Source organism: Coturnix japonica, chromosome 3 (assembly GCF_001577835.2).
Source record: "Coturnix japonica isolate 7356 chromosome 3, Coturnix japonica 2.1, whole genome shotgun sequence".
Taxonomy (NCBI): Eukaryota; Metazoa; Chordata; class Aves; order Galliformes; family Phasianidae; genus Coturnix; species Coturnix japonica.
The window spans coordinates 95756757-95784204 of NC_029518.1; the positions used below are offsets into that span (position 1 = coordinate 95756757).

Genomic DNA, 27448 nt, shown 5'->3' on the forward strand with positions numbered 1-27448 from the left:
TGTTTCTGTTTGCTCGAATTGGATCTGGCTTTGTGTGGTTGATAGAAATCCCATCCATGAGTGGCCAATACAGCTGTTGTCCAAGGGTAGTAGAACGCACAATGCCAATGCATCCCACTATGCTTCCATATTGGTGCCCAGATGTCACCATAGCTGGGATTACAGGGCATTCATAGACAAAACTTGAGTAATTCAAAGCGAAATAAACTATATACTGGGTTTCAAGGGCAACAAAATGCCAAGAGACAGTTGTCTAAAGACTCTTTAGGCTTCAATTTGCAGTCGTTTTGGTTGGGTCACTGAAATGGCTTCGTCTCATCTCTTAACATCTCATACTTTTGGCTTTTGAAGGCTGGATTTCTTTTGCTGCCGGGGCCGTAGTGTTATTCTATGTTGCTTGTTATGTTGCTCGTCAAGTCCTGGCCCAGATCACATGGCGTGTGTTGCTTTTGGAGCTCTCTGGGAAGGCTCGTTTCCATTCTCAGTTAAAAATAGTTGGGTTGAGAAGTCAGCAGTGGCTGTTTGCTCCAGAGATCTGTGATAGTAGCCAATGATTTGACTAATTAGCACTAATAATAGCACTGCAATTTCTGAGCTTTCAGGCTGAATATCACCAGGTTGATAGGCAGATGTGCACCAGGAGACTTCAGAAGCAAGAGACCCACTGGCGTTTATGGAGTAGGTAACTGCTTGTGGTATGTGTATGCTACAAATGGCTTTTATTTCCTCAGCTTTGAACAAGAAGTCTGGGTTTGGTGATACAGTGGCAATGGACGTGAGATAGGTCGTGTGCTTCCATCTTCATAGTGGAATTGAGCTGATTTTGGGGGGACAAATAGGTTTTCCATGTGTGTGAAGATATCTGAGTTCCTGACTCCTTGTATATGCAGTTTAATGAGGAAACCTGATGGGAAGGTGTGCGTGCATGCAATGCCAGTTGAAATGGAGACTACACGAGCACCTTTAAAGGCAGCCCACTCGTGAAGGATCATGAACTCTTACAGTGGGTTAAATCACCTCTCCAGGTAGCTGTTCTCTTTGTGGTTACAGCAAAGTGATTGAGTAATGTGTCTGAAAACAGGTTCTCTCACACTGCTGCTGGTAGCCCTGGCAGATTTCATACTCTTGCAGTGGTAACAGTGATGGTGGAGGTGACTGCTGTGACAGCTCCTAGTGCAGTAAGTGCACAGGGCTGGTTTTGCAGGAGTCTTTGACCTGTAGCAACGAGGAAATCCCACTTCTATATCGCTTCTGCACACAGTATGTGACATTGAAGGTGAGTGGCTTATTGGCGAATCCCTCTTTGTGTTTACAAATAAATGAGTAGCTTGTTAGCTCTGATTCATGCTTTGGTGTCTTCAGAGAGCTCCACCAAGGACCTGAGATAGGGAAGGCTGTAAAAGGCATCTAGTACCAATGGCTGTGAGCAGGGTCTGGTTCAGCCTTTACAGGAAGGGGCAGATGACAAAGAATAATGAAACCTGCTTGTGTGTGCAGGGAGGGAATGTTTAACTCTATAAAAGGCTTGTCTATACTTCTAAATACAGGCACAATAATATGCATTTCTGCTTCACCTTGGCAACTTGCAGATGCTTTCTTTCATCTATGTACATCTTTAGAACTGTTTGGGCACGATGCTGGATGGCACTTCGGGTATCATTTCTTAGAGCTGTGATTTGGTACCCTCTAATATTTGGCTCCGAATCACTTCAGCCTAATATCTCCTGCAAAAAACAGCAGTTAAAGCTTCTGGGTGTGATGAGGTGAGTGTGTGAATGATGACATTACCCTGCCTAGTGGCACTAGAAATAATCCACATGGCTCTTCTGCAAGAATCCCTAAGTCATCGTAACCTCCCTGATGAGAGCAGGGGCCTCGTCTCCGCTGCTACCTTGCTGTTGTCAGGGAGAAAGCAAGGAAATCAGAGTAGCCTTTGCCCGTCTCACTCTGTGTTTGTTTTTAATGGCTCTTCAGTAATTGTGTGGTGCGTATATCTTTTCCAGTGTTTATTTGTAAGAAAGCTACTGTTGGGTTCTGTGCATGGGTGCTTTGCAGCTGGGTTGGGTCAGTGAGAGCTGCTTCCTTGGCTGTGCTACTGCTCCCATCTATCCCCAGACACTATTGAACTCAATGCTTGCACTCCTGCCTCTTCGCTTTCTATTCATAAAACGTCAGTGTAAGTACCTTCCAATCGATACACGCTTGAGATCTTATTTCTTTTGTCAGTTTGATAGGATGAGAGACAACGGCCTCGTGTCGTGCCAGAGGAAGTTCAGGTTGGATATTAGGAAACATTGCTTCTTTGAATGAGTGATGATGCAGTGGCACAGCTGCCCAGGGAGGTGGTGGGATCACCATCCATGGAGCTGTTCCAGAACCATGGGGATGTGGCACTAAGGGATGCAAGCAGTGGGTATAGGGGGGTGGGCTGGGGTTGGGCTTGGGGATCTGAATGATCTTTTCCAAGCTGAATGACTGTCTGATTTTTATCAGCCTTCAACATGTCAGGTTGGAAGTGAGCCATTGTCAAGTGACCAGTCAGCTCTGCAGGAACACACTGAGAAATGCTTCGGGGGGCAGGAGGTGAAACATTGCCCTTCAGTTCTGCAGTAGAAGCAGGCGGAAAGGGCTCTTCTTTCAGGGATGGCAGTCTGAAGATTTGAATGTCAAAATCGAACTCAGGTGCATAATTGCAATTGTTTGATGAAGTAGAATGCAAATAGAGGTGAGTCACAAGCTATGTTTTCCCCTGAAGCCTGACTACTTCTAGTAAGAGAACAAAGAATATGTAGTCATTTTAGGTTTTCTCCCCTCAAATACTATTGATTTAAGTAAAACTTTAATGGATCGTAACCCACACTGAATGTGAAGCAAATAAAGAACCGAAACAGTGAACAGCAACTGCAACTTGTGGGGTGTAAGTGATCCTGCAAATCCAGAGATTGATTAGAAAACAATGTGATTTTGAGATCTGATCACTGCGTATCTTATTCTGAACAGGGGTAAGTCTTGATCCCAGAATGTGCAGACCTGTGTTGTTTGATACGCCCACTACATAATATATTAATGTTAGGAGTTACTGATAATAAATGGGGGATGAAGTTTGCTGTGCTCTCTCGCTGTCCCAGGATGGAAACGCTGAATGAAGGCTGAGAGTGCTGCTGAGCTCCTTGTTGATGCAAACCTCCTCTTGCTGCCTGTCCCTGTGCTGATGTGCTTGCCTGCAGCCTAAAGGTGTGAAGCGAAATGAGTAGACGTGCAGAAGCTGAGCTGTGGTTTCGGCAGGAAGGGCACATAGCAAATATTAATGCTTTCACTCTAGGGTGAAGCGTGTTTCAGATTTGGAACCTCTTGTGGCTTTGTATGTGTAATCCATGGTCACTGGGTCATGAAATGGCTGTTGATGTTGGTAGAAAACTTGCTCAGGGCCAGGCAAGGAGGGATGGAGATGCTTTTAACTTAGAGACCAAGGAGGATTTTGTAGTGCCTTGCTGAGCGATGAGCACAGCTTGGGGGTTGCTTGCTTTGTGACTTCACCATTGCATCCAGAGAAGGACAAGGGAGCTGTGAAGGATCTGGAATACAAGATTTATGGGGAGGGAACTGGGGTTGCTTAGTCTGGAGAAGAGGAGGCTCAGGGGGAGCCTTATTGCTTTCAACATCTCCTGGAAAAGGTTTCAAGTTTTTGGGTCAGTCTTTTCTCCTGAATAACTACAGACAGGACAAGAGCTTTAAGTTGAGACAGGAGATGTTCAGGTTGGATACAGGGAAATATTTCTTCCCTAAAAGAGTGGTGAGGCATTGGCACAGCTGCCCAAGGAAATGGTGGGGTCACTATACCTGGAGGTGTTCAAGGACCATGGACAGGGACATGGTCAATGGTTATGGTGGGTTGGAGTGTCGGATTTGATGATCTCGGAGGTCTTTTCCAACCTTAATGATTCTGTGATCTGCCAGTTTGAAAAGTAAGTCTGTTAGACCCCTCCTCTTTATCTCTTGGATATGGAAATGCTTAGTCTTTTCTCTCCTTGAAGAAAGCTAAGAAGGCTAATTGAGATGAGAGCCCATTGATAAACACTTAAAGAGGGACCACAGCAAACTCTTCAACAGTGGGGAAACAGGAGTGGGGCTGGAGCTGCTGCAAGTCTTCCTCAGTGTTTGGTGCTTTGGTACAGCTTAACTGTGGGGTGTTTTCTTCTCCATGTGGGTGTAGCTAGAAGCCTTGTGTGGGTTTAACTAGAAGTCTTGGCGTGTTTTTGTTACTTTCTGTAGTTCAAACAACTCGAGGCTTTTTTCCCACTGGGATCGTGACTGTTTCATACTGCGTGACACGGAGCAATGTCTGCTTTTGTCTCGCATTTCCTAAGTAGACTTAACATTCCCTGAGTGGGGCCTGCTGCTGTTAAGGATGGAATACCCACACTCACATCCGTTCTTGCACAACTTTTTCCTTCAGGATGCTGCTCAAGCTGCTGTCTTACTCATATTCAAGCTGAACACCATCTCTGCAGCCCCCAGGCCTGCTGAAGCACTAGGAGGAATGGAAACAAGACAAGAGAAAGCATATCCGAACTAAAAGAGAGGAGATTTAGCCTGGGTATAAGGAAATCTTTTTATGGTAAGGGAGGTGAAGCGGTGGCACAGGTTGCCCAGAAAGATGGTGGGTGCTCCATCCCTGGAAGCATTCAAGGTCAGACTGAATGTGTCTGTGAAGCTGTTGGACTATGTTGCCTTTGTGTTCATGTCCTGGTGTCTGGCAGCAGCTGAAGTACCAAGTGACATCTTTCTGCCTCCTGTTCTTCTGTCGTGGACTTGTCCCTTGGTCTTCTGCCCACCAAACCTCAATGGCAGCTGGCTTCCTTATAGTTAACAAACGTGTTTGTGCTTCTGGGGATACTTCACTACTACAAGCCTATAGTAAACGTCTGAACTTTCATAATTAAGAAGAAAATTGACTGTGCAGGCAGTAACATCTCGTTAGCAGTTCCTTAGGTAGCAGTCTTAATTTCACATGGCTCCTGATGCTAGTTACAAGCAGAGCTGTCAGCACAGGCTAAATGTCTGGGCTCCTCCTATAACTGGGGCAAAGAAATGAGGACTCCCATCCATGGGAGCGTGGCACTGTGTGTGCCTCTGTCACTGTAGAGGAGGCAGAGTTGTGTAGCTTAAATATAGCTGCAAACCAAGATTCTGTTGGCTACCTGGTTGGGTTTTGTACTTGCATTGGTATGCGTGTGACATCATGCACCAGCAGTGTGCTCAGTATTGCAGTGAAGTGCCTGTTTGCAGAGTAGGTGTGGACTATGGGAGCTGCAATAATAGGCTTAGTGCAGGTGAGGTGTAACCAGCCTTGTTGCAGCACGCAGCAAGCTGCTGGATCCAAGGGAGTCTCATAGAATTATAGAATGGCCTGGGTTGAAAGGGACCACAATGACCAAATAGTTTCAACCCCCTGCTATATGCAGGGTCACCAACCAGCAGCCCAGGCTGCCCAGAGCCACATCCAGCCTGGCCTTGAATGCCTGCAGGGATGGGGCATCCACAGCCTCCTTGGGCAACCTGTTCCAGTGCGTCACCACCCTCTGGGTGAAAATCTTCCTCCTAAGATCCAACCTAAACCTCCCCTGTCTCAGTTTAAAACCATTCCCCCTTGTCCTATCGTGATTCACCCCTGTAAACAGCCATTCGCCCTCTCGTTTATATGCTCCCTTCAGGTATTGGAAGGCCACAATGAGGTCTCTGTGGTGCCTTCTCCAAGCTAAACAAGCCCAGTTCCTTCAGCCTTTCCTCATAGGAGAGTCTCATGGCCTCTGGTCTGTATTGGGTGAGCTTTGGTGATTCTCTGAACAGAATAAATGTATGAGCTGATATTCATCAGCTGGGAACATCCTCAATCCTGTGTCAGTCACATCCTCACTGACTGGTGCTGCTGCAATACAAGCAGTGAAGCTTCACAGTTCGTACATGCTATATTTAACACTAAACACAATGCTATTCTTTGCAGGCTGGGTAGGAAGCGATAGGCGTGTCCTCAAAGCAGCGATCCTGCATTGAAAACTCATGCAGAAAGGTCTGGGTCACGGCTTATCTCCCACCCGGCTCTGTGGGACCGGTGCTTTTAGGCTGCAGTGCTTCCTGCTGTAGGGATGGTAGAGTGTATGTGCCAACGAAGATCAAAACTGGCATGGGAATTATGGTGGAGTTTCTGGCTCGGTTTCGCTGTTGAGAGTTGGAAGGGCTGGCACGGTACCTGTACTTTGCTTCTGTGTGTTTTGTGACTTCCAACGGCTGGCATGGCTGAAAGCAATCGAATGTAGGTCAGTGGGTTCAGCTGGGAGAGCGCGCCGCACTCGGTCTGAGCACGTAAGCCATGGTCTCATGGCTTGGTTCGTTAGGCCTCGCAGTGGGGGGTTCTTAATTATTGAAACAAAAAGGAACCCGGCTTAGTTCCTGCCTTCAGTGAGTCACACTTAGAGAAGCTGGGAAGGCAAAGAGCTTCTGCTTCCTTCTTGAGCTCTTACTGCATTCAGTGGCTGGATCTTCTCATGACCTCAAAGCACTGAAACGCTCTGCTTTGCCAAAGCTGCTCTTTCTGTAGCATACAAGACAAATCCACTTGCCTTTATGCGTCAGCTTTCTTGTCAATCTGATGAGTATAAATGAACCAGGGTAAGTGTTAACTTGAGTTTTGTTTGTATGTCACTTGAGGATAGCGTTACCATTATAGCAAGGAGTGAGAAATCTTGTGTTTCATAAATGGAAGCAGTGGATGGGAAAGCAGATTTGCGTATCTGTTTATTTTTGAGCTCACAAATATAGCATAAGGAGGCTGAGACGCACATGAAAAGCAATTCAATATGATGCCATCAGACTTGACCACCTGTAGCACGTCTGCTTGGCTCTTGAGAGTAGAATTCCAATGAATTGCTGATTCTTCCTTTGCTGGAGCCCTGCTGTGAATTCAGGTGTCACCCAATGGGATTTGCTGGCAACGCTTATGATGAGAGATCATGTCTAGGTGGAGTGTCAGCAAGTGAAGGATGTCATGGCAGAGAATTAAATCAGCCCATGCAAATGACTGACACCAAGAGATTATTCCTGCATGGGAACAGCTCTGAAGGAAGTGCTATTTCTTGCTCAAGCTTTGTTTCCTTTATTCCTTACTACCTTGTGAATAAAAACCTTATTGTCTCCTTTGTCCCTCGGTATGCATAAAACATCACTAAAATAGGTCCTTTGTTCATTTGCTTTTGTGTCGTTTGTGGGAGCCCTGTGTAAGGTTTAGATTCTGGAATAACAGAATGAGAAAGTTTTCTTTCTTCTGGAAGAAGTAACTGCTTGTTGATGCTGTTTGTGCTCTCACTGACTGAAGCAGCAGTGTAGGTGGTGTCAGCAGGAAGCTTTGCTTGCCTCTCTTCTATATGGCCATTGGAGCTGTGCTTGCATGTGAATCCCAGGAGGAATGTGCTGAGGTGAGTGGCTGTCCCCTTGCCACCATTCTCTATGGCCACTACAGGTTTTCCTGCTCAACATGCTTTGCCAGCACAGAGTGTTGCAGACCTCGCCAGGCAGAACTTGAATGAACGCTTACAGGTGAGGTGAAGGCAGGAGGAGAGGATGAGAAGGCTTCATAACTGGGTCTGCCTTGGCATCTGTCCTCATCTAATCTGACAAGATGCTTGCACCAAGGTGAGCTTTTGTCTGGGATCTCCAGGTTAGTGTATTTAGTATGAGTGTAGCCCTCCTGCACCTGGAATTGGTGGCTGTCATGCTTTGAACTGTTTGCGTCCTGCTCTATGGAACATGCTTTGAGAGGGCCGAGCTGCATAACATCTCCCCAGCTCTGGGGTTCTGTAACTGGATTAACACTTAGAAGTTAACAGTGACAGATTTAAGCTGTTGCTTGATATTCACAGCTTGGCATCTACATCCATTTTACTGGAAGGTGCTCCTTGCTCTGGTTATCTCCTGAACTTTGCCCAAGCCCTGATATGGATTGTGGCAACTCTCAGATCAAACTCATGAGATTAAATCTGTGCCATGAGCACCAAGTCCACTGGCTGCAGTTTTCACCTTCCCCTTTGGACATGGTGGGCATCACGCTTTGCATGTAGAGGTATAGTAGAGTATAGCTCCTGTAGATAACAGCTATACTTCAGTCAGAGATCTTTCCCTTCAGACCCACAGCGAGGCACCTCCGATTGATGTTGTTAACCTCATAAATCTTAGTTCTTCCCCTTGCAGTGTCATTGTCCTTAGTTCACGGGCACATTGTGTTTAGCACTAATCTTTGCAAATAAACTTAGCTGCTGCCTTTCTGTTTGCTGGGTGGTATTTGGTCAAGCATTGGCACAGCTGCCCAGGGAGGTGGTGGGGTCACCATCCATGGAGCTGTTCCAGAACCATGGGGATGTGGCACTGAGGGACGTGGGCTGTGGGCATGGGGGGGTGGGCTGGGGTTGGACTTGGTCATTGGACTTGGATTTGGTCATTTAGGAGGTCATTACATGGAAGGTCACAGTAGCTGTGTAGGCATAGCATAAAGGTATATGGAAAACAGTTCACAGCATCTTCTCCTTCACTTGATGTTTTTCACTTGAATATTGCACTCAAGTGCTCTTAAAGAGTTTCTGATGGCGATATTGACTTTTGTTATGACATCCAGAATTACCACGTAGGTGTTAGCTTATGGTTCTTGTATATATCTCTGATTGTTGAGTAGAGAGAGAAGGTTTTGGTGCACTCAAAGTCTTGACCTAGTTTTCATATTCAGCCTTGAAACTGATGCACAAAGGAAGCTTGCAACTTGTCTGCCTGTTTGAAGGGAAACGGGAGCACTTCAAAGAGGGTTTCAAGTTAGGAAAGTAGCTGTCATTGACTCTCGTAGCTCTTAACTGTGTGATGCTGAACTTGGCTGCTTGTGTCTGAGTTCTGCCCAGTGTTTGAAGCCAGAACAAGAGGCAGACTGCTCCAAATGCTCCTCCAAGGCAACTGCAGGTGGGAAACAGCACTGAGCAAGGATCCCCTCTTCCTGGAAACTGTGAAGATGTGAATGAATTCAGAGGATGTGACAAATACCAAAGCCAACAATATTAGTTACCAAGGTAAAATATAAGTTAGCAGTATCAGCTACCAGGGTGTTGTGTGTTGGATCTGCTGACCTCACAATAAGGGAGTGAATGTTTGCTTAAGTGAGGGAACTGAAATGAGGTGTTTAATTGGTTGTGTAAGCACTTAAGTAAGGTCCTTCCTGGAAGGAGAGGTCTCAAGTGGTGTAGATCCAGTCTGAAGATGGAAGGACTGCCAGCATATGTGGGAAAGAGGAGCAAAAAAAGGGTAAGTAATCACGTCACTGTTTGTGGCTGGTGGAGTTAATCTAATTAAATCACTTGTTTCTCTTGTTCTCACATATCCAGCCTGATCGAATCTGAACTCTCAAGCAGGACACTGCCTTCATACATGGTTGTTGTGGGACTGTCTTAAAGTGCTAAAATTAATGTTTCCGAAGGCTTCATGTAAGATATTACTTATTTAGATGTGGCTTTTGGTAAATGTTAAGTTGTCATGACTTGAAACCTTGCAGAGCAGGAAGAGTGAGTTCTTGCTGCCCTTCCAGTTTGCACACTCTGCACTGGCAGAACCTCAGTGCGGGGAAGATGAAACAAATGAATTCACTGAGTGTTTTTACTGCCACATAAACCCTTCACCTGCTGATATATTTAGTGCTGAGTTGCATTCCTAATCAGTGAACATACAAAAAATGATGGAATTAGATTTAGGAAAGAGCTGACAAGTGGTACAGCAAGTTAATTGTCTTGGACTGTGGTGGTCTTTGAGTTAGAATCATAGAATCACACAATGGTTTGGGTTGGAAGGGAGCTTTTAAGCTCATGTAGTTCCAACCCCCTGCTGTAGGCAGGGATATCTTCCTCTAGCCCAGGTTGCTCACAGCCCCATCCAGCCTGGCCTTGAGTGCTTCCATGGAGGGGGCATCCACAGCCTCGTTGGGCAACCTGCTCAGTGTCTCACCACCCTCACTGTAAAGAATTCCTTCCCAACATCTTCCCTAAATCTGCCCTCTTCCAAATTAAAGCCATTTCCCCTCATTCTGACTCTATCATCTTCAAGTTCTTATCCAACCTTAGTGATTCCATAAGAAGTGAGTCATTGTAGAGGCCACTTGTGGGCATGAAAGTGGTTGGGAATACTTAGCATGGGATTACCATGGGATTGCTCAGCCTGCTCTGGCTCTCCCCTTCTTCTGGGGCACTGAGCTCCTGGAGACTCTTCCATCTTAGCAAATCATACAAGATTTGACTTCAGTTATTGAATGCTTCTGTCCTAATAGTGAGTGTGCAGTGGGTACAGTAAGTTATTTATAGCTCGCTTTGTTTTGCAGCAGTTTGTTTGGAGTTATCTTAGGCCAACAGTAGAAATCAGACTGCTTGGCTCCAGGTATTTAGTGGGTAAGCGATACACGTCTGTCTTCTCTGTTCTCCATCTGCCTCTGTTGTTCTCATTGCGCTATGGAAAGCAGCAAATAAACTTCTTGCAATGCTACAATACAAAAAACAGAAGGCAGTTACTGATTGATGGGTGCTACCTGGTGCCGTTTCCTTCACCCTTCTTCTTCTTTTCCTCCCCTCTTGTTCCCATTCCCGAACCAAAACAGTCTGGTTCAGAAACTTCCCTTCCTTTTCTATAGGTGCAGAAAAGATGCAGCCTCCTGTATATGTGTACAACACATGCAGCTCCACATATGTGCACATACATGTGCTCACAAAGGAAGCTAAGAAGCCTGCCAGTGAAATAAATACATCTAGTCTTATTTACTTAGCTACCAGCTTGTTTGCTCCTGAGATTAAACCTGTTTGAAAGCTGGAGAGTAGCTTCAGTCTTGTGAAACAGGAGGTGTGGAGCTGCTTTGTGCCTCTTTCTATGGAGGTACGAGCAAAATTACCTGCTTAGTTTAGACTGTGAGCACTGTGTGTTTGCACCCCGTCAGGCTCCGATGTGCTTCTGATGGCTTGGATTTCATCACTTGTTCTCTGTTGTGTTGCCTTTCCATCTTCCCACTTTGTTCCTTCCCCCCATAGCTGAGCGTGCAAGGCATGATCAGGGCTAAAGACAAGCACAGAGTTGAAATGCAGCATAGTCCTTACCTGCCGCTAAGTCTTCAGGTTAAAGAAAGTAGTCCTGACCTCAAGTACCAGCTCCTCACATGGATCTGCTGTTTCTCAATATTGCCTAAAAGTAACCAAGTCATCTGGGTGTTCAGGTTTCCTCTGATGATCTCATTCAGACTCAATGGAGTGAGCAAGAGTTTGAGACTTTGTCTAGTGAATCCTTTTATTGTTCTATTGCAATTATCCCTTGGGAAAGAAAACTTGATCATATAATGATGGGGTTACTAAGGTTGGAAGAGACCTATGAGATCATCAAGTCCAGCTGTCAACCCATCCCCACCATGCCTGCTGAACCCTTGGTGCCATGTCTACTGAAAGGAATTAATAGCCAGAGAGATTTACCTGTTGGCCAGATGGAGAAGCCCACGTGAGATTTAAGCTACAAGGTGGGAGGACGTGATTCCAGCACACTCAAGAGACTGATGATTGAGTTTTGTCTCCTCTGTGGGTGAATGCATGGCAGATGTGTGTTTTAGAAGGAATCGCCGTGGGGCTGGAATCCTGCCTCAGCTCGCCGAGAGCTGCCTGCTGCTTCCTTTGTCAGCTGAATTTTGCTCTCAATGATAAAACTGATCCAAAGGATGAGCCTGAACAACTTTAAGTTTCTTGGCCAGAATTAGTCTGTACACTCACTGATTTCTAAATACTCCTCCCTTGTAGGAGTTGCAAGGGACCTCTTGGAGATCATCTACTCCAACCCTCTGCTAAAGCAGGTTCCCTAGAGAAGGTTACAAAGGCAAATCTTAAGCTGACACACTACGGTGGGTGCTTCTTCCTCATCTATTGCTTGGACCAAGTGAAGAAGGGGGACGTGCCTTGGAACTTCGAGGAGTTGCTGTCTGTCAGGAAAAGGGAGAAGCCCTATTGGGAATGGTTGCCCCATTCCTCTCCATGGGAAAAAGCCATTCTTTGGGTTCTCTTATAGGGAATCAGAATTGAGATTGTTAAGCCATTGCAGTATCAAAGTGGAGTTTGACATAAGCTTTATTAAGAAGCACGGTTGTTGGGTTTTTAATAATTAATAATTATGTTTTTAATTATTCTTTAAAGATAAGATCCTTTAGAAGAGATTATACTCATGTAGAATCTGTGTGTACTTGCGCCCATCTGTTGAGATGGAATCAATTAGTGCCAATGTACCCAGGCAAAAAGTGATCATAGAATGGTTGGGGGTGGAAGGGACCTCAAAGATCATGTAGTCCAATCTCCTTGCTATGGACAGGGCTGCTGTCTCCTAGATCAGGTTGCTCGAAGCTCTGTCCAACATGACTTTGAGATGTCCGTATCTACTTGGCATATCTTGATGCAGAAACATCCTGAAGCTGATACTCAGCAGAGATCAGGTTCCTTTGAAATCACAGCACTCCAGGGTATTTATGCAAAGACTATTACCAAGGAATCCCATAATAAGAAAGAAGATAGAGGAGAGTCCATGTACTGGGGTCACACGTACCCCATACCTTCTTAGACAACATCAAGTCAGTTCAACCTTATCCTGTATTGATACATTAAAGATTATGGTTATAAATACAAGGTAGATCAGATGGCTTTTGTATTCTTCATGGCATGGAGTTTTGCTGCCATTCCTCTAAACTAACTGCAAAGGACTGTAACTCATTTAGTTAAAGCCTCTGAAAAAATCCTGTTTGCTCTTGCGATGCTGAGCGTGGTTGGGAATGTTGTACGTTCATCCTGTGTAGGTATGAGCACCTTGTAAATATTTTGAAAGACCTAAGTAATAACTGCGATCACAAAGAGTTTAATTAAAACCAGAACTCACATCTCTTGTCTGATCCTCTTTTATATCACACCAGTGGGTGGTTTGCAGATGGCTGCCGTGTGAGTCACTACACTTTTGCTTTCCTGCATTGCAAACGCACAGTGCAGCTGCAGTTGCAATGCAATTACTAACCAAGGAGACACGAAATGCACCGAGTGCTGCTCGTGGTGGGATGCTGAGGGCACTGTGCTGTGGGTTGGCTGTCAGCATCCTTAGGGCTGCCCACTGGGGCTCAATGGTGGCTTTGTTGGGGAAGAATGCAGGCACAGTCCGTGCTGCCTGCGAGGGGCCGGCTTATTGCTTGCAGCTCTGACAGGGGGTGCAGAATGAATGTCTCCTTCCCTCATGCTGATGGCATCCTGCCTTTCAGTTTAGGTTTGTGATTTAACGTCGGCGGAGGGATAGCCACAAAGTCTTGTTGGGGCTGGGAAATGCATGAGGTGATATAGAGCTGCATGTTGTAATGATGCATTTCACATACACTGTTCTGCTGTCACGATTCCCAGGCCTTCATTAATGTCTTTCATCTGAGAGCAGTAGAAGCCTCAAGCCAGTTCTGCATTCACCAGGACCATCAGGTACATAACCCTACACAACTACCATTGGAATGCTTTGTCCACAGTAGTGGCAGCAATGACCTCTGCTGATATAGGAACTTCCTTGCAGTGGCCTGGTGCACTTCCAGACCCCCCTCCTGTCCTGCACCTTTCTAAACCTTGAGTCTGGTTCTTGGTGAGTCCAAGGCTCAAACCTCCAGGTCTTTGTGAATATTCCATCGTGCCCTGCTGAAGCTGATGAACATCTTAACAACACTTAACAAGGGAATGATGCTCATCTTTAATTCATTAGCTCTGTCATTATCCCCCTGTGACATCAGCCTGTCTGTTCAGCGTGCTGTTCAGTCTTTGTGCCCGTTACTGCCTTAAAACTCCTTCCTGACCTACATGCTGCTGGTGTCACCTGGCTGCTTAGAGTGAGCAGGGGAACCTGTAACAGCGAGGCAAAAATCTCCCTTCTTTTCAGCTTGCTAAAACTACTCTGAAAGCAGTTGGAGGCAAATAGTCACTGCTATTTATAACGTTTGTTACGAAGGCTGAGCTAGTATTACAGTGTAATTGGAGTGGAAGCTGAGTATAACATGGAATTAGAGATTTGTTTTATCCCCGAATGCTGGAGTTAGCTAAATCCCTCTCAGGGAGGAGAATTAATTTGTTTGGGTAGGTTAACAGCTCGCTTTATCTCAACGCACGCTCCGAGTGGCTGTCAAACATCCTGCATTATCTGTACAGAGCCTGAAAGCAAATGGCACTGGGTGAAATACTCTTAAATAAGATCTTTTGGCAAATGCCAGGGGTGTTTGTCTGATAGCAGAGATGGTGTTGCTCTGGTGTGCTGCATCATAGCCAGCAGCTTGGCCAAGGGCCCTGCGTGGTGAATGCCATTAACGTGGTGAATGTCATTAACGTTGACTAAGCCCTGCTTGGGGCAGCTCTGTTGGTTGGCTTTTGGTCATTCAGCAGATTGGTTTATCAATGATACTACTTGTATTGCTTCACAAATTTAGCTTAGTTAGCGGTTCCTTACTCATGATAGGTTGGAATTGCCAGCTCCCCAGTTGACTAACCAAGAAACGTGGCACGCTTACCTGAAATTGGAGTGTCTGCAGCCCAAGCTGCCATTGTAGCATTGGGCAACAACTACTTCATTTCATCTCAGAACTGCTTAGAGTCCTTGGAAATGGGGAGTTCTGCTCCTTTATGCTCATCTTGGTGCTGATGGAAGACTTGCGTTGGGTGTTCATTCAAGACCCATTCTGCCTTATTGCTCTATGGCTGCTGTCTGTCCCTCAAGCACAGCTCTACTGGTGTGGGGAGGCTTTGTTGTCCTTGCTGAGAGGTAAAAGCCATTTCCTAGCTTATGTTGGGAAGTTACCACAAAAGACTGTGAGGTGTATTGGAGTGATAGGGGTTGAGTTGGAAGCAGGCTTCCCATGTAGACCCATTGCGTAATGGTGCATTTTGTAAATCCTGCTTAACTTTCCTTGGTACAAAATAACCTTGTAAAGCTGGGAGGGAAGTCTGTGCTTGCAAAAAGGTCCAAAAGAAAGCAGATATGGGGGAAGCATGAGAAGTTAGCAGCACTGATTTGGATATAAAGCCAGTCCTTGGCATCTGGCTGCTATTAGGACATTGTGCTCCTGCTGTGCTGGCTGCAGGTTCCTATGAAGGAACAGATCCATGTGTTGTGTGTGAAGCTGCCGGGTGTCCCTATGCTTGGTCTACTTTGTGTTGAAACCCATTTCGTCTGGGAAAGAGTGAATTGTCCAGGCGTGCTGCAGAAAGGAGGTTTCACCCGACTCTTGTGCAAGGTGTCTCCATTTCTCTGTCTCCAATGGATATTTCACACTGGGTGCACATGGCTTTGCATTCACTTGTCTTAGAACATGTTCTAGGTTGTCTCTGTTGATCCGTGGAGATGGCTGTGATTAGTGTTATTTCTACAAGTGGATTACTTGAAAGAGATTAATAGGCAAATAAAAACCCCAACAACAAAACAGAAAGCTTGCTGTTTTAGTTGGGATCTTGACATCTGTATCTACATTCCAACCTTTCTTCCTTTAGGAAGCTGTGTTTGTAGGCTCTCGCGCTCCACCTTCCTTGGTTACCCTTGGTTTACCTGGTGCTGCAAAAGAAGAGCTGTTTGTGTGTCTGAACGTGGAATTGCTTTTTGTAATCAAATACTAATGGTTTGTTTTATGTTGTTTATTGCAGGGATAGACTTCAAGATTAAAACCGTTGAATTGCAAGGAAAGAAGATCAAGCTACAGATATGGTGAGTAGTCAAGCCAAGATGCTGCATGGTGCCATCCTCTGGGTGGCTCCCTTCAGAACTGGATTCCCTTTCCAAGATTGGGGAATCTAATTTAGTTGGAGCTGTGTATTTGCAGAAGTGGTGAGGCTCCAAGTGTGAAATTCCCTTCTTTTTATCAATAAATAGGGAAGAGATGAGGTGCTGCGTTGATAGTCGCTGTTGCTGGGCTGCTCGGTGGGATGAGCTGTTGGCACATCTCCTGGTTGGGATGACAGAATCCTTGTAGTCTGTGGTTTAGTGGGAAGTGTTTTAAAACGGGAACCCTTAAATTAAGAGTTGCCTCAAATCTCAAACTTTGTCATGTCATGTGGCCTTCCCTTGACTCAGCAATCCACTTCCATGCTTTGTATTCTCCCATAGTAAACTAAAGAGTTTCTAAGCTGATTGTTAGTGTAACAAAGTCTAACATGAAGCTGGACTTGCTTTATTTTCCCTCTATTCGTTCTGCATGTCTAACTTGCATAACTCCCCACTTTTTCCCCATTTAATAGCCATGTAACAAGTCAGGTCAGGAAAGCTAATGGCTTCTAGCCTGTGTTTTTGCTTCAACTCCCCCTTCAGTCAACTGTGTATACTGCTGATGTGTTCTCTAGCTGTGCTGTTCACAGCTTGAATTTGCCCTTTTTTATCCCCAGTAATTAAAAAATCCATCTTGTTATTGCTGCTCAAAGCACACATCCCATCTCTCAGTTGCATCTGGCATTTCAGTCCTGCCAGCAGCTCCTTAGCAGAACTGGGGCAACTTAGTTATTTTGGTTTGTGTTCTGCGAGGGAAAAGAGTTCCTGAAGTTGATTTTCCTGTATAAACTGGTCGATAATGAAGCACTTGGATGAAGTAGCTCTGTGCACTGGAATGCTTCATCAGGGAGCCACAAAGGGTAACCATCTTCGTAAAGGGCAACGTTTTAGATTGAGATATCTGCAGCAAGACGGGTATAGATCAACTGGGAGCTGAAAGCAGGGCAGTGAGGGGAGACGGTGAGAGCATTAGCTAAAGAGGCATTCAGGTGTAATAGCTTCATCGATTGACATGCTTAGCATCTCTTGCTGTGTTATCAGTTCATTAGGCTGCATTCAGGCTTTCAATAAGATCAAATCACATCATTGTGTGTCTTACTTTTTTACCACAGCAGTCTGGGTGCTGGGAGTTACATGGCTTTGCTGTGGACAGAGTGAAACATTGATGCTGTATTTTCCAGCTTTGCCTATGCAAGGAGTTTAGCTCAGCAGCGGTTTGGCTTAGAACAGCAGTAACTCTGGGTGAAGATGCTTTGTGCAACGCATCTATATTTAACTACTGCTTCCTGTGTTTAAACTCAACCTGCACTTCTAGTGGTTGTGTAACACGTTTCCAGCATTGCACTTCACTACTGCTGCAGTAATTTAGTAAGCAAGGGATGCTTTGAGTGAAACATTTCCCATAGAAGCTCAGAGCTGTACTGATAACCTTTTCCTTGTGTCCAGAATATGGGTTGTGTTTTACACAGGAGCTAACACAGCTGAATCAGAATAGATTTGTCTTCTCAGCTGTAGGAAGAACTTCCACTGGGACACAGCTCCACGCTTGAATGAGCTCATGAGAAGGAAAGACTGGCAAATAGAAAACAGTAGATTTCAGATAAGGGCAGAAGATAAAAGCACTGGGAACCTTTATGTTTCAAGTTAATATTTTGACTTGTTTCTCACTGCTGCATTTAATTCTCCATCTCCCTTGAATCAGATCCCTCTCTCCCTGCCTGCAGAGCTGTATCACTGGATCCCATTACCCTACAGTGACTCCAGAGTGTCAGTGGTTTGGAGTACAAGTGGCAAGCACTGGCTTTGCACTGCTTGGGGCGCAGCTGCAGTCTCAGTGGGCAAACAGATAAAAATGGCACTTTCTGATCCAGCTCTGTTCCTTTCCTGCAAAGCAGGGTAGTTACCTTCCTCAGGCATGGAAAATGAGCAGACGTGGCAGTACCTCAGTCATGCCTTGACCTCTGAAATATATATATAGAGAGAGCAAGAATATCAAGGTCAAGCTGAGTTAAACCTTGCCAGAGGTGATAAGCAACTCGATACCTCATTGCTATTAAAAAGTGGGGTTGCTGTTCAGTAAGGATCAAGCTAGGATTAGTGTGTTCACATTACATGTGGGACAAATGTGCCAAGCATTGAAGCGGTGAGCTTAGGAATAGAGGAAACAGAGTGGTGGGCCTGGTAGCAAGTGGGGCTGTGTTGGTGCACAGGGAGCTGCTGGGTGGCCTTGGTTAGGCTGAGCAAGCCTTAAGGAGTGCTTGGGCTGCAAGGCAGGAGGATGGGGCAGAGCTCAGGGCTGGCTTTGAAGGAGCAACAGCAGGAGTCAAGGTATGACAACTTCTGGGTGTTGGCACATGATGGAGGGATCAGTGATCTTGGCTGGGCTGTTGAACTCCCCATCTGCTTAGAAATGCTGCTAGCTTAAAGTATATTGTGGAAAGTCATGTAGAAAGCCACTGGTAGTGACCCTGTTATAGAATGAGAGTGCGAATACTTGAGTTGGGTGGCGTCTGAGAGGCCTGACACGAAGGAATGCCTTGAAAAATGTTCATGTTTTCAGTGATTGTCATGAATACAGAGAAGGGAGGGAAAACAAAGGTGCCAGAAAATAGAATTGCTCTGGGGAGAGCTGTGTTTATTGCAGAAGAGATGAAATGCTTTTGAGGAATAATAGAGAAGCAGGGCTCAAAATTCAGCTGTTAAAACTAATAGTGTGCTCCCCAGGACTTGGGAAGAATAGCTTTGAAATGGAAACCACGATGCTTAAAGCATACTGTAATTCAGTAGCCTTAATAGGGTAGTGTAACAATTGAAAGATTGAATGTGATTTTTCTCATACAGTGGGTGAAATGGTTTCCAGTGGACAAGGAATTGTCACTGCAGTTCAGATCAGTATGTGTTAGGAAGGGCAAGTAGGATTGCAGAGGGGTGTAATAGCTGTACTGAAATGAACTGGGAAACATAGGATGCTTAGGAATGTGAGGAGGAAAAAAAGCAAAGCACGCTTTTGAAATAGTGGATATGGTGGAGGTGAGCAGGGCTGGATTCAACTCATGTCCTTCTGTAATACAAAGGCATTACAAGGGCAGTCGTTGTAGCATGAAGCTGGAAGGCAGCATGCGCAAGGCATGAGGAAATGAGGTTAAGCTGTGGAACTCCCCATCACAAGATGCTGTGGTGGCTGTAAATGGGAATTAGAACAGCTTGTTTTCCACTGTTGTATATGCAGGTGTGATCTCTAGCTACGAAAATCCTGCAACTACAAAGGGCTGGGGGCTGTGGAACCTCTGGCCTGACCAGGTATGTACCTTTGTGTTAGGAGAACACATGTAGATCAGATCTGGCTTTTTCATCCTGTGAAATGAAGGAAATGAAGGCCGAAAGGAAATGCTGCTGTCATTCAGAAGTGCGTAGCAGTAGCAGATGCCAAAGAGGAGGGGAGGATTCATTAAGGTCAAGGACAGTGGAAATCGGAGTTGCTGGAAACCCACCAGCAGGGGTGAGAGACTTGGAGGAGATTCTGTTCAGCGTAATGGAAATAAGGCAGAGAAAGGAGAAGACAGAGGAAAAAAACACCCGGATCCACCAGGTATTTTGGAATAGAACTTGAAAAATAAGAGGATTGTGGTGCACCCTGTACTGCTATGGCAAAAGAACTTTACCAGGAGCCTCTCTTTGCAGTTATTGAAGAATACTCTGTGAATGTTGCTTGCAGAAAACACAACTGCTTGCTGGGCTCTGTTCACAGACTCTGAAGTGTGGGAAAACAACAAGGAGTTGTAAGAGCTAATCCAAAATGTGGATTTACAGGATGTTGATGTTGGGAAAGTGAACCGAAAGCTCAACAAGCCACATGAACTGATGTCGGGTAGAAGAAAGCAGCGTACTCAGAGAATGGAAGACATCTCATTTTTACTTTGGCTCAGCTCATTGTGAATAACCATCCTCAAGTGAAGGAAGTCGTAGCTGTAAATGTCCCTGTTCATTGCAGGGGAATTGAACTGGATGGCCTATAAAAGTCCCTTCCAACTCACACCAGGCTGTTATTCTATGAAGCGGTTACGTGTGGGATTTCCTTCTGAATCACAGGAATTTGCATATAACAAGGATGGTGGTGTCCAGCCAGAGCTGCAAACAGCTTCATTAACGAGAGTGCAGTTGGTCTCAGTCGTGTTTGCAATTATCCTGGGGATGCTGAAAGGTTCGTTTTTGCTGCTGGCAGCTTTGGAGGCCATCCACCATGTAGGTAGCTCAAGGTGGACGAGTGTATTTTGGCATTTTCTGACTTCCTAGAAAACAAATTGATGCTTTTCTAGTTGTAGATCTCTATTATATACATTACAAGAAGCAGCAATGGGACAGCCATGGGTCAACCCATTACTTTGGGTTCTTTTCTGGATACGTTTTGGCTCAATGGGCTGGAGACCATTATTTCAAGCTGTGCCGACAAGACACATCTTCACAGCTCATCAGATACAATCTCCTCTTGTTGCATCCATGTCAACCTTTGGTAAACAAATCACGGTACATTTTAAGGTTTCTTTAGTCTCTGCTCGGTCAGCTGGAAAGCTGTCCCAGAAATTCCTTTCCCTGTTGGTTGGATTCTAATATGATACAGTTTATGCATACTTTAATATCAGCATGAGAATAATTTACATAGAATTTTTTCATTTTCCTTCTGTTTCTCCTTCCCCGATTCCCACAGGACAGCCTTCTTTGTCTTCATTTTGCAGTTAAACAAACCGAGTTCTGTCTCCTCTTACACAGCAGGGCCTCATTTCCTTTGGCTATCTTTATAGACTTGTCTACGTTTATTTTAGCTCGGAGAGCTAGCGAGCTTCCACAGATATCCTACCTACATCAAGGATTTAACACGCTTATGGTTTCAAAGCGTCTTCTTCCACCATAGAGGTATGAACAAAAGAATGGGAACCCAGGGCAGAGAGCAAGACATGCGGTGTGCCATTGTGCTCTGCCATTTGCTCAGGGCGGATTCATCAGTCTTGGGCAGTTAGGAAACCATAACTCACTTCCTCTGTTTGCACCAGTCACTTCTTTAATCTCACATCCATTAAGAGTTATCTTTGAATAATGAATGGAGCAATCCATTAAGGAGGAGAAAGGGCAAATAATGCTTTAAAATTAAAAATGATACAATGCAGGTTATTTGCATTTTCCCTCCCCGTCTTGATTCTCGTCCATTATCTTAGCTTCAATTGCCTGAGGAAATAATGGAGAAGTAAGTGAAGCAGGTTGGTGGTAGGTGTGTAGGGCTTGACAAGCGGTGAGTAACTCTTGAGATATTTTGATAGGATAAGGGGAATGGTCTTAAACTGAGATGGGGAGGTTTAGATGGATATTAGGAGGAAGTTTTTCACCCAGATGCACTGGAACAGGTTGCCCAAGGAGGCTGTGGATGCCTCATCCCTGCAGGCATTCAAGGCCAGGCTGGATGTGGGGTGCATGACTAGATGTGCTGAAGCCTTTGAGAAACTTTTCTTGTATGATGCTGGAGCACGGTGTTGGGTTTTGCACCTCAGTGAGACGTGGGTAAGTGCAAAGTAGTGCAGAGAGCAGAAAGTGAGGCTGTGCGGGTGAGACCTTCAGCCAGGGAATAAAGTCCACGGAGCTTGGGTTGGCTTGAGGGAATTCAGGGGAGGTGCAGGAGCTGTGTTTGATCTGTAATTGAGGCCAGAAGGGCAATGAACTCCTCTGCTTACCTGTGTAAAGTAAGATGAGGATTGAGCCTTAAACTGCGGGAGGGGAAACCTAAGTGTGCCATGGGGAGAACCTTCCAAATGAAACAGAAAGGAGAAGAGAGGGGGAGGGAGTTGTTGCCTTTGAAGCCAGCTGTTGACAGAGGTCTTCAGCAAAACCTCAGCCATCTTTTAACCCCGTGTGGGCACCCCATGGTAGTTTTGGGGCCAGGGAGTGGAGTGTTAGATCAAACTAAAGCTTTATAAAACTGATCAGAAAACAAAGTCTGAGTTCTGGAAGGTGTTGCACACTTACCTGGATGGCTGGAGGTGAAAAGGGACCTTTTCTATTGTTGTTGGGTCATTTCTTCTCCCAGTTCCAACCTGCCTCCCAAGAGCTTCCTTCCACTGAGACTCGGAAGTCTTCGGGATGCAGCCCAGAGATGAGAAACCTGGAAATCAAAGTTTCTTCTTTTGGGAGGGAGTTTGAAGCTGTCATTAAAAAGTTTATATTAACAGTTTCCTACTGTGACTCAGTATCAGGTTTGTTGATAGTGGTGAGACACCAGATGACCTGCCATTTTGCTCCACAGATAACTATGAAGGCAGAAAATGAAGCTGTGTAAGCCCAGTTAAGCTGTCCCATGTCTTTTGTTCAGCTGAACCTGAAATGTGTCCTTTAAAAACAGAGAAAGATCCACTCCCCATCAGTAGTGGTGTAATAAGGCACATACCATGCCACGCACTCTTGTCTTTACAGGTGAATGCTGTTGGTTTCTTTATGTCTTGCCTCTGATGTTCACTCTTACCTGTTCTTTTTGCAGGGACACAGCAGGGCAAGAGCGATTTCACACCATCACCACCTCCTATTACAGAGGTGCCATGGGAATCATGCTAGTATATGACATCACCAATGCCAAGAGCTTTGAAAACATCAGCAAGTGGCTCAGAAACATAGATGAGGTGAGTAACATCTGTAAGATCCCAGAGTGAGCAGCCTGATAGCTTGTGATGTCCCACAGAGCCCAGCTTCTGGTGTAACTAGGTGCTGTTCTTACCCTGACTTACGTCCTGCACGAGCTCATCTCTCCCTGCAGTGCCATGGGGGGTTGCACTGGGGTTAGTGGTGTCCTGAAATGTCATATTCATGCACAAACAAACTTCATCTTTGCAGTGGAGCATGCTTGGAGGTAAGGAATACATGTTTGGTAACTGAGAATTGCTTTTTTAGGAGGAGCTACCACCACATGGTAGTGTGCAGAGGAGCAACACAAAGCAGTTAGCTGTGGAGTGGCTATGTAATATAACACCTCTGTTACTAAGCTGTGTTATTAGGCTGTGTAGTCCTCAAAGACATTTAAATATGCTCACCTCTGCTCCCTCTAAGCTGATGTCATGATGAAAGGTTCTTCCAGTGCACAGATATCACATTGGGCCTTCAGTTATGGCATGGCAGAGATTGAAGTGGGTACAGAAGTAAAAGCTGAGGAATAGAGCAGGCTAGGACAGGAAGAAACTCAGCAAAGAACCAAAGGTAAACTTGAAATCAAGGCCTTTATGTTCTGCAGTTGCTGTGTTTAAAACACTTGGTAGTATCCAGGAAGTGGAGCAATGAGTGTAATTCATGCCATTGCGTCTGAGATAGTGAGGTTTTTTTTATCTGACCTCATGTTTTCAGATCTGTTGCACAGAGCTTTGCAGCTGATTTCAGGTGCGTGGTGAGGGCTGCACGATTGCTGCGGTTTTATAAGGGATGTCTCACACCTTAGAAAGCTTTTTTGATTATGGAGGAGGCCCCCAAGTGGAGTGCATGTACACAAGTGATGGGTGAATTCTTCCTTCTGAGTTTCCAGCTCCAGCATTCAGGCTTCTTGCTAAAACATATGGTGGGTGTTTTCCCCTCGCCTACAGGATTACAGTGAAGGATAGCTGCAAATGAAACACTTAATCGCTTCTGTTTCACAAGGAGTTAATGTTGTCAAGGATATTCTGTGAGTAATGAAGATTTTAGATAAGGAAACTAGTGCAAATTGCTGCCGTGTGTGAAGGGGCTCTTCCATAGGATCAGTAAACCCTGATTTAGAAACAATCTTCTCCTTATGAACCGAAGGAGAAAGTTGGAGGTGGTTCTCTTCAGGAACGTGGAATGGGTTGTTACTATAAGCAGGAGTGTTGGATACACGAATCTCTTGCCTCCGTAGTTCTGTTAGTAATTCAGCTGCAAAGTAGCATTAAGACTGCTGGAGTGAAAGTAAATGGAGATTAGGCTTCCCAAGAAGCTTCTCATGTCAGGCCTCAAAGCACTTCAGTTATCCACTTAAGTGATGCTTTGTACCGTGGCTGTTGGAACTTCTATGCTAGTCTGATGCATGTCCTTGGTGTATTCTTTCTTTATTATGATGACTATTGGCAAGCTTTCAATAACAAAACAGCCAAGGTATATTTTGCTCCTGCAGCATTCCTGGAGAAGCCCTTGGTGCTCTGTTTTGCCTTACAGGGCTGATTCCCTGTGTACGGGGTCCTGCGTTTTGCTGGTTCCTTAGCATGATGCTCACTCTGCTTCTCCCTTTATGATGCTTTTTGTTGTTAGGGAGACTTAACTGTCTACAATAAAGCCGTGTGGAGGGGTCCTGCAAACACCAAAGAAAATAACAGTGTCAGCTAGAGCCATTGCAGTGCATGGAGCTCGATGGTTGGCAGCTGTAGTGTGAGGATTTGTTTTGTCCTCCAGTGGTTGGGCCTTTGTAGCATAGTTTCTATAAATGCGTTAATGCTGACATCTCCAAGCACCAGGCAGGAAGTCATTTATTTTCCCACATCTCTGAATGCAACCCAGCCAAGGTTTGACATGCTGGTGAAGGTAACTGGAAGAATCTGGGCTGGGAAACAGTGCTTAGTTCTTTTTGGAAAGGAAGACATCACACTTAAGACTGTACAAACAAAAAGGAAAGGAAAAAATAACTGACGTTGAGATGGTGAGTTCCATCTTGATGCTGTTGTTTCATTCTGCTTCCTGGATATGAGCTCTTTAGTCTGAAAGTGGAGAGATCTCAAGCAGCCTTTTCAGGGAAGTGTAAGTCCTGTAAGTGTTTGCCTGCACTTTAGGCAGTCTGGAAATAGAAGAGCACAACAGATACTTGCTGCTGGTTGGGGGAGATGTGTCAACCTGGTTCTTATCTCATTTTAGCATGCCAATGAAGATGTGGAGAGGATGCTGTTAGGAAACAAGTGTGACATGGAAGATAAAAGAGTCGTTCCTAAAGCAAAAGGTGAACAGGTAGGTGCTGTTGAACACTAACTTGCTTTTCCAAGTAAGCAGAGCACTGCCAGGGGTTCCACTGTAGTTGGGTGGTTTGGATTCTACTGTAGGGTGTGAGATAGCTGGATTTACTGGTAGTGTGTGAGCCTAAGCAGCGTGTTCTTAGGAACTGCATTGTGTGCAACTACCATGAATGCAATGAGCTCAGCTGCAGTTTCTTCTTTTTGGGTAGTTCAAATTCTATGATTATCCTTTGTGAGGTTCGTGTGAAATCCATCCTCATGTGCTCACACGTTTACTTGTGGTTGAACACACTTGAATTTCTGATTCTGATGGTTATGTTCCAAATTGTTTATGTGACGGTCTGACTAGTAGTGCTGAGAGATGCTTATCGTGTGAGCAGCGCCACCTGAATAACCCCACAGGGATAATAACCTTCCATTTCTCTTCTCTTTTCTGGTTTAGATTGCTAGGGAGCACGGTATTAGGTTTTTCGAAACTAGTGCAAAAGCAAATATAAACATTGAGAAGGCATTCCTCACATTAGCAGAAGACATTCTTCGAAAGGTAGGTGGTGATGGGATCTGTTTGGGGGATAATTGGAATCCTAAAATGCCAGCTCCTATTGCTTTGCATGTTCACCTGAATTGTTGTGGCTTTTTACTTTGGTATGCTAAGGTAAACAAGTCCCCAAAGGGGGACTGTTGTACTCTTAAAGCTTCAGAGCTTCTAAAGCCTGTTTGATGTTTCGTTGCTGTGCAGGTGCTATCTAGAGGGAGCACTATACATCAAAGAGCCAGGGAATCTAAATTCAGCCCTTGAACTCATTTATGATTCACACGCAGTTCTTGAAGTTACAAACATTAGAATGAATTTTTGGAGGAGAATTGGCCCTTCCCTGACACCTTCATTTGTTCCTGCTCTGTGAACATGCCTGGTCACTGCTTCCCATCCCGGATGACTGAAGCTTATTTTAATCCTGAAGAGACCCAAAGTCACTGGAATCTGTAGGGGTGGAACCTGGCCTTGCTTTTCTGTGTTTCAGTCTCTGTGTCAGGTCGTCCTCAGATTCCTGTTCTGAGCAGACTGTAAAACTACAGCCAAAGGATTTTAATAGTTTGCAGTGGCAGAGAGTCCATTGGAACCCCAGTGATTCTGGTGGCTGTGCTTCAAAACTTCGTGCTTTAAAACAAGCACTTGATTTCTGGTGTGTTACAAAACATTTCACTTTAGAGATATAATTCTCACATAAGGGAATCCTCTGCCTTCTACTATATTTTTCCCTGTCACATCATTACCTTTTCTTCAGTTATGCCATTTTTATTTATTTTTTTTACATTTCAGTTTAAATCATTTTTATCAATACACAACATTGTCTAAAAGCTCTTCAGTATCTGCCAGGAAGGGTTTTGATGAGGTTGGTAGAACTGGATCTGTCCCTTCATAGAATCACAGAATGGTTGGGTTGTGAGGGACTTCAGGGATCATGAAGCTCCAACCCCCCACCACAGGCAGGGCCACCAAGCTCCCCATTCAGTACCAGCCCAGGCTGCCCAGGGCCCCATCCAACCTGGCCTTGAACACCTGCAGGGATGGATGGGGCATCCACAGCCTCTCTGGGCAGCTGTTCCATCACCTCACCACTCTCATAGTGAAGAACTTGCCCCTGATATCCAATCTAAATCTTCCCTCCTTCAGCTTAAAACCATTTCCTCCCTATCTTGATTCAGTGTTTGGCCCGTTATACCCTCTACATTTCATGGGGAGTCTTCTCAAAAGGTTAAATTGCAGCTGAGAGAGGAAAATGGCTCACCAGGTCTCCCTGGTGGCTGGTTCTTCCTCCTGAGTTGCACCAAGTGCCATCAAGAGGGCTGTCTCTCCTGAGAATCCCACTGCTGTGTTGCTGGACTGAGCTGGATATGGATCTGCAGGTGGCTCTGGGTTGATTTTCAGTCAGCTCGTGTTCTCCCATAGCCAAAGACTTGATTAACGCCTTCCTGCTTACCATCAGCTCCATCTCCAGCACTGCTGACCCTCCTGGCCTTTGCATTTTTACTTTGACCTCTGATTAAAGAGGTAGGATGGGGAACGATTCTCTGCTGCTTAGGCTTGAGGCAGAGAACAAGAACAGGAACAAAGGGTCTAAACTGCTGTAATCTCATGAGTGTATAGTTTCTAATCATCTGAAAATAGACACCAGCATCTTATAAGAACCACCAGGCCAAAGCTATGCTTTGGTCTAACAAAGTTTTCATCCCATGGTGCAGATGAGCCTGTTGTGTACCTGGCCTCAGAAACTGGCATCTCAATGGGTGGAAGGCAGATGCTTTTGAGAACCCCTTCTTTATCCATGTCCTTCTTTATCCTTACATTGCTGTGCCACTTTTGAGGTCATCAGTTCATATGACAGCCTATATTCGCCATACACTGTGATTTCCTTACTCTGAGTGTCAGTTCTAAAGGCAAGAGTCTGGAAATCATTCCCATTCACTTCGATCTGAGTTTGAAGGCTTTCCCCAGGCTTTCAAGTGTCAGTTTGGAATGACAGTGACAAAACCCCATCAACTCATTTTGCACAGTCATGCTAGCAAGGGGAGGGAAGCGTCCCTCATGTTCTTCAGAGCATTTTGCCCATCGC

At 45.2% G+C, this 27448-nt stretch overlaps 1 protein-coding gene across 2 annotated transcripts in view; it reads left to right on the plus strand.

Annotated features, from left to right (window-relative positions):
* The first annotated feature begins 614 nt into the window (after window positions 1-614).
* Window positions 615-27448, plus strand: part of RAB10 (RAB10, member RAS oncogene family) — a 29382-nt gene continuing 2548 nt past the window's right edge. Inside the window, exons 1-5 of one of the 2 annotated variants that reach the window (XM_015859783.2) lie at window positions 615-678; window positions 15738-15798; window positions 22376-22514; window positions 24739-24828; window positions 25276-25377. In XM_015859783.2, the coding sequence (XP_015715269.1) occupies window positions 630-678; window positions 15738-15798; window positions 22376-22514; window positions 24739-24828; window positions 25276-25377 (441 nt within the window). In that variant the 5' untranslated portion in view covers window positions 615-629. Of the gene's footprint in view, window positions 679-6644; window positions 6670-15737; window positions 15799-22375; window positions 22515-24738; window positions 24829-25275; window positions 25378-27448 lie in introns of those variants that run through there. The other variant, XM_015859784.2, reaches the window with a different exon arrangement.